We start from the raw sequence: 7,587 nt of genomic DNA, 5'->3' as shown, positions 1-7,587 counted from the left end.
ATCATTACTTCTTGCGCTTATCCGTCATCTGTTTTGCTGTGGATCCCCAGATTATGTCTTACTGAAGCGTTTGCAAGCAGGCTGCCTAGAAACCCGTGTGTCCTGAAGGCAGCGGCGCAGGCCTGGACGCGTCCCCGCGGGGTTAAAGGGCACCACCCAGCCCGCCCAGCGTCGCGGCCGCCGCACGGTAGTCTGTAGTCTCGCGTGGTCTTGCTGGCCTCGCGTGGAGTGTGATGCGGCCTCGTTCACCACAGCAGCTGCTCGCGAGGCTGGCCTTGGAAGTCGAAGGCGAGGCCGGGTTCTGCTTCCTTGGAGGGGGTGTCTCGGCTGAGGCCTTGGCATCGTGGGCTTCGCTCCGTGGGGGAGTGAGCGCGGATGTTTGTGCCCGAAGGGGCCCCTGAGGTGGGTGGAAAAGGGGGCGCCGTATGGTGGGAGGCCGGGGCGGGCGGTGGCCCTGAGGAGAGGCCTGCCTGGGCCGTGGGCAGCGGGGGTCACGTGGCAGGGTCACGTGGGGGGGGTTGAGGACCCGCAGGCTGGGGCAGGTCGTAATTGTACTAAATTGCCCCATCGGTGCAATTAAGACCTAAAAAAAAAAAAAAATAGTGTTGGGGGAGGGAGGAGCATATGTTCTGGAAAGTTCTGGAAAGGTAGAATTTGATGATCTTTTTCTCCATTTAAAAGAAAGCATATTTCAGGAAACCAGTAGATTCAAACTTATTTCGGTGTCCACGCATGGACAATTAGAAAGGTTGCCCACCCTTTCTGGAAGTTTCAGATAAGCAACCAGGCCCAGCAGCTATTTAACACTTTCTCAGGGCTCACCAGTACTGGCCTAGGCGAGAGACACTGTGCTGAAAGGGTGTCCACCACGTTTTCAGGTGAGGTATGCTGTATCAGGAAGGTGCTCGCTTCTATGTACACTGTTCCGCACCCGACTTAAGAAAATCTTAATATATGTATTTTTTCACATAGTATCCAAGATGAACGACGGCCTGTTTGCCAGTTTGGACAAGCTTCTGTTAGAATTTGGTAGGTATAAAATGAAAATAAATAGATAACTGTTTGTATTATCATTGGACTGCAACAATGCAACAAAAAATTTAAAATAATTGTTTTTAATTTAGTTTTCCAGTATGAGCAAGACAGAAGTACTAAAGAAGATATGGTTCAAAGAATTAATAGTAAGTAGTTACATATGGCAAAGATACTTTAGTCTTTTAAGATTTATGGCATATAGCATAATACATGATTTCCCTGTGGAGGATAACTTAGAGTTGGCATTGTAACTACTGGTTATTAATGAGATATTTACCCTAATTAATACATTGTGACTTAACTAGTTTTTCAACAATAAATTAGTTTATTCAGAATTTAATTACTTATGAGTTTTCTTTCCTAGATGACTTAAGTGTAATTGAAAATTTTTTTTTTTTTTAATATCAAATAACAAGATAGTGGGACTGGGAAGGTGGCTCAGTGGTAGAACACTTGCCTTGCATGCCTGAGGCCCTGGGTTCGATTCCTCAGCACCACATAAGCAAAAAGAAAAAAAGCCAGAAGTGGCACTGTGGCTCAAGTGGTAGAGTGCTAGCCTTGAGCTGAGGGACAGCGTCCAGGCCCAGAGTTCAGGCCCCACGACCGGTCCCAAAAAAACCCAAAACAAAACAAAACCAAAAAACAAATAACAAGATAGTTTCAAATGTAAGAGAATTGTTTTTTTCTCAGAAGTCACCAAAAATCAGGGACCAAGATTGAGATAGATGGAACATTTTCAGGAATGATAATTCTGAAAAAAAAATCACAGTATCAGTAAAATTGGATGGTTAATTAACCAAATATTTTAAGTTCTTAAATACACTAAACTTAATTTTAATTTTCAGAACTGGACTGTTAACTTCTTAATTCTGGAAAGGCAGAATTTGATTTATCTTTTCTGCAATTAAAAATATATTAAATTATTTTAATATTTTCAAAATTATCTTCATATTTGATCATTAATAACAAACTAGTTGAAGGTGTATCTAGTAATCATGTGGAATTGATTAATAGAAATTTCACATTTGTCAAAACTGAAAGCCTTATGTTAGTACCCAGTAATGAACAAAATTTATAGTATTAAAAGATTGCCTGACTTTAAGTGTTACATAATCTAGCCACTTTCTGATAAAAATGAGGGTAAGGGACATTTATTTCTCTTCAATCACAAAACATAAATCCATCTTCTTCTGGGTCATGTATTAGGCCTGGTTGTGGTTTTCTACTTTTTAGTGTGAAAGCCTTTCTATCTCAGGCCTCTTTTCCTTTACATTCTCTGGGTTACCTCCTTTTAGGAAAGTTGCTATACACTTTTTTCTAGTTTATTTATTTTGAATTTATGATTTCTACACTAAAACATTTCCCTTTCAGAATGTTTTGAAGATATTAAAGAAAACAAAGAAACTATTCGTAAGATACATGAAACCATAAGTACAACAGATGAAGAAATTACTCATTACTGTAAACATAGTAAGGAAATCAAAGACAGCTGTAATAAGTGAGTATTTGAAAAAAATGAACTTTCAATAATTGTGATTTGATTCTTTTGCTTAAAGTTGAAGACATTGTTGCTCTAAAATAGTTTTGTTGCTGGGGATTGGTGCACAGGTTATTCATGGTTTATTTTGTTTTGTGCATAAGACATTGGCAAAGGGACTGGGATGTAGCTCAGTGGCAAAGCACTTGCCTAGTAAGTATAATATCCTGGGTTCAATCCCCAGTACGAAAAAAGAAAAGACAAAAAAAAAAATAAGACATTGGCATATATCCTTACCACTGAATTAGTCTTAGGGTAGTATCTATGCAACCTTTTTCATGTTTTTTTTGCTTAAACATTTTTTTTAATCATCACTTGTTTATGCTTGGCAATATGGTATTTGAACTCAAGGCCTCATGCTTGCTAGGCAGGCATACTTCTAGCCTATAAATCAGTTGCTTTGTTAGTTATATGTCGTTGTAGAAAGGATCATTGATGGTTCAAAAGAAAAATGGAAGGGCTGTAATATCTCAGTGATTCAAATCTAGTCATTCTAAGTACAGAATTTTTAATATAATCTAAGCTTAGGATATAAAATTTTTATTAGATTTGAAATAATTTTGATATTTGACTTTTCAAAAGCTTAGTTTTATGTAAGAAAATCAAATCTAAAATATTTCAAGATAAAGGACTGCTGAAAATGTAATTTAAAGGCCTTTGCCCATTTGTTTTATAGTCTTCTTGCTATTGAATTGCTTGAGTTCTATTTGAACGTTTTTTTTTTTATAATATGAAAACATTAGCTATAACTCTTTAATGTTCAACACTAATTGGGTAAATGACTTATTAAAATATTCATATTTCTGAACACAGTAGCTAAGGAAATTATGACAGATGTATGTTTAACATGAAAAGAAGTGAATGGTACATTACAAATTAAAGCAAAGTATAAAATGTTTATAGTAGGAACTCAATTCATAACTATATATGTCTAGAGAATCTAGAAAGATTCTCTAGATTAAATTGCATGTAGTAAAATTATCTTCTCAATGGACCTATTTCTTACATAATCATTAAATGCTCAGAATATATGCATGTAATGATCTTTGGACTTCTAATTCTGTTTTGGGGATATTTTCTAAGAAATTAGAATATTAGACAAATTAAATTAGATTAAGTTAAATTAGAATCAGACAAATATTTAAATAAGTTTTGGTCAATAAATAAAGGAGAATCAGTTGTTTATGTGAATATGATTTTGATTACACTGAAACATATACATATAGCAAGACATGGAGATAATTTATTAAAATAATGACAGCAGTTATTTAATATGGAGAATGTTGATGATAATTATTTTCTTATATATTTTGTGTTTCCAAAGTGAGTATACTTTTTCAATTGAGAAATATTAGGAAAAACAGGAAATACATTGAAGCAATCTTGGAATAGAAACTATTATGGTATATAGTAATTATATTTTTTATAATGATAGTATTTTTAAGCTATATAATAAAACAAAAATATATGTGATGGATATTCATCTTATCTTTTCTGTCTGATTTTATGATTCAGTTTAGCCTAGTTTCTTTCCTCCCTCCCTTCCTCCCTCCCTCCCTCCCTCCCTCCCTCCCTTCCTTCTTTCCTTCCTTCCTCCCTCCCTCCCTCCCTTCCTCTCTCCCTCCTTCCCGCTCGTGAGCTCTCTCCTTCCTTCTTTCTTTCTTTCTCTCTCTTTCTTTCTTTCTTTCTTTCTATAACCTAAATGTAAAAGGAGGAAAATCCTCTTTAACCTAGCTCTTCCAATGTTTATTCCAAAAGAATTTCTTGGTCAGGATCTTTTCAAAAACCTATCAGAGAGAAAGACTGGAGTTAGAGATAATAGCTGAAGAGTATCACTATAATGCATAATAGAAAAAATGCCATTGCTGTACCACACTTGTTCTCAAGTCATTGGAAAACATTTTATGTACAAGTATTAATATTTGTGCATATGAGTGCATGATTGCTAGTAGTGATGATTTTAAGATATGAGAATATTTTTCTTGATGTAAACTTGTTTTTTCTAAGTGAAAACATTTATTTAAAAAGAATTATTTTCATTTAAAATTATCTTTGTCAATTTGTTTATTCTGAAATGGTTACTATAAGTATACTTTTTTTTATAGTTGGAAGCCAACATGTGATGTTTTTCATAAACATGAAGATTATATGCAGGACCAGTTTACTGTTTATCAAGAAACCATTGAAAATGACAAGTATAATACATATATTAATTTAAGTATATCGGGGCTGGGAAGGTGCCGCTCAGTGATAGAGTGCTTGCCTTGCATGCATGAGACCCTGGGTTCGATTCCTCAGCACCACATAAGTGGAAAAAGCTGGAAGTGGTGCTGTGGCTCAAGTGGTAGAGCGCTAGCCTTGAGCTGAAGAGCTGAGGGACAGCGCCCAGGCCCCACAACCGAACCCAAAAATAAAAAAATAAAATAATGTAAGTATATCAGTTCTAATATAATTCTAATATAATTGGTAATTACTAGGACTTGCTTTGTAAGAATAGTAATTGAAAATGTAGGAAGTTTGTATTCTGAAAGAGGTTCTTTTTTTTAGCTAACCATACTAATTTGGGCTTGTGTGCCATTTACTTATTGTAAAGCTCTGTGTAATGTGAATTTGTTTAGACAGTGCCTTAGATATAAACTATTTCTCAGAACTAATGACAGCATAGTCCTTCAATTAATGGTTGCTATGAGTTATAGGCATAATTCTAGAGGAATAATTAGCTGTAGACTTAATTTTGGAAATAGTGAGACAAAGTATAATTTAATAAAGACATCATGTTAAAAATGAACTATATAACTTGTAGGGGTGGGGGTTGGCAGGAATAAAACTAGGAGTCAACTAAGGAAGAAGTGACAACTGTTGAAATATACTCATTACTTATGTAACTGTAACCCCTTTGTACATCATCTTTATAATAAATTTTTTAAATGGTGTCATTAAAAAAAGTTAAATTGAAGAAGATTAAGGAGTAAATAATTTAGAGTATATTTAAAAAGTTTGATAGGGGGCTGGGAAGGTGGCTCGGTGGTAGAGCGCTTGCCTTGCATGCTCAAGGCCCTGGGTTCAATTCCTCAGCACCACATAAGAAAAAAGCCAGAAGTGGAGTTGTGGCTCAAGTGGTAGAGTGCTAGCCTTGAGCTGAAGAGCTGAGGGACAGCACCCAGGCCGAGTTCAGGCCCCACGACCGGACCAAAAAAATAAATAAATAAAAATAAAAAGTTTGATAGGTTAAGGGAAAGTCTGAAGGGCAGACAATATTGAGGACAGTCGAGTTAAGTAGATATTCAACTTGCTTTTGGTGCTTAATTTAGTAGATCTTAGCAAGTGATACTTATTTTTTGAATTTATTTCTTTTAATTTTATTAGAAAAATGTATCATGATTATATCAGTCAGTATAAAGATGTTTTGAAGCAATACCAACTAAAGTACTCAGAAAACCATATTTCACGTGAATATTATGAGAAGAAAAGAGAACATGAAGAAATTCAAAACAGAGTGTTGGCTTGTAGTGAACAACTAAAAATACATGAAACTATTCTCATGGAATTTCTAGGTATTAACATTTTGTTATATGTTACTTTAATTATAGGATGTTATTAATGAAAAGAATAATAGCTCACTCTCAACTATGATTTTGTTTTTCAGTACCTGCTCCCTTTTCATCACTTACCAAATGGACATTATATATGTATCCACAATAGTATTTCTACTTATAATTTTTATTTGATATGTATAATTTATGTATTTTCATTGTTGTGTACTGTATTTTCTTGATGAGAGTCTCGTGGCTTTGTTTTTTGTGTTTAACTCATATTTTAAAGATTACTTAAATTTTTTATTACATTCAAATAGTAGAAACTGTAATTTTCCTATATACCTATATGATTAAAAGCAAGAAGTTTTAGGGAGAATAAAATGATACCTGTACCTGCCTTTTTTTTTTTTTTTGCCAGTTGTGGGGCCTGAACTCTGGGCCTGGGTGCTGTCCCTCAGCTCTTCAGCTCAAGAATAGCGCTCTACCACTTGAGCCCCAGCACCACTTCTGGCTTTTTCTGCTTATGTGGTGCTGAGGAATAGAACTCAGGGCCTCATGCATGCAAGGTAAGTACTCTAGCACTGACCTACTTTCTCAGTCCCCTATATCTGCCTTTAAAATGGCATGTCTTAGTTGAGCACCGGTGGCTCATGACTGTAATCCTAGCTACTCAGGAAACTGAGATCTGAGGATCGAGGTTCAAAGACAACCTGGGCAGGAAAGTCTATGAGACTCTTATCTCCAGTAAACCACTCAGAAAACTGGAAGTGGCACTGTGGCTCAAGTGGTAGAGTTCTAGCCTTGAGCTGAAAAGCTGAGGGACAGGCCCAGGTCCAAAGTTCAAGCTCCACAACTGACCAGAAAAAAAAAAGTGGCATATGTCTTAGCAACCATACCAATGAGAGAGTCATGTTGCTGTGCCTTAACAAAGAGAGCTCCCATCAAATTACTTGATTAGTAGTCTTTAGGATAGATTGTGACAATTAGTAATCGTATCTATCTTGTGCCAGGCAATACTGAAGAAGTTATGAAGCTCTTTTTTTTTTTCTTGGGTCCGGTCATGGGGCCTGAACTCTGGGCCTGGGCGCTGTCCCTCAGCTCTTCAGCTCTTCAGCTCAAGGCTAGCGCTCTACCACTTGAGCCACAGTGCCACTTCTGGCTTTTTTCTTTGCTTATGTGGTGCTGAGGAATCGAACCCAGGGCCTCTGGCATGCAAGGCATGTGCTCTACCACTGAGCCATCTTCCCAGCCCTTATGAAGCTCTTTTAAGCTTACAGTTTAGCATGGAAAACAGTCATATCAATAAATAATTCTAATTCATTACCACTTAATACTTAATTTTTCTAAATCTCACCTATTTGTAATAGATCTTCACTGATAATGAGCTTGAAATTTAGTCCTCTTCCAACCTTCACAATCCTTTATATGCTTTCCTATATCAGATTATAATTCTATTCTTGGTAGTAAATGTTCTGTCCC

The 7,587-nt window shown here is 36.2% G+C and overlaps 1 protein-coding gene across 1 annotated transcript in view; it reads left to right on the top strand.

The window, feature by feature from the left end:
- The first annotated feature begins 980 nt into the window (after positions 1-980).
- CUNH14orf39 (chromosome unknown C14orf39 homolog) overlaps positions 981-7,587 on the top strand; it is a 37,729-nt gene continuing 31,122 nt past the window's right edge. Inside the window, exons 1-6 of the mRNA XM_042682614.1 lie at positions 981-1,029; positions 1,125-1,181; positions 2,407-2,533; positions 4,678-4,767; positions 5,939-6,126; positions 6,219-6,261. Coding sequence (XP_042538548.1) covers positions 981-1,029; positions 1,125-1,181; positions 2,407-2,533; positions 4,678-4,767; positions 5,939-6,126; positions 6,219-6,261 — 554 coding nt within the window. The remainder of the gene's footprint in view (positions 1,030-1,124; positions 1,182-2,406; positions 2,534-4,677; positions 4,768-5,938; positions 6,127-6,218; positions 6,262-7,587) is intronic.

This window comes from Dipodomys spectabilis, unplaced genomic scaffold, assembly GCF_019054845.1.
Source record: "Dipodomys spectabilis isolate Male_0828 unplaced genomic scaffold, ASM1905484v1 ptg000073l, whole genome shotgun sequence".
Taxonomy (NCBI): domain Eukaryota; kingdom Metazoa; phylum Chordata; class Mammalia; order Rodentia; family Heteromyidae; genus Dipodomys; species Dipodomys spectabilis.
This window is presented reverse-complemented; position numbering and strand designations above follow the sequence as displayed.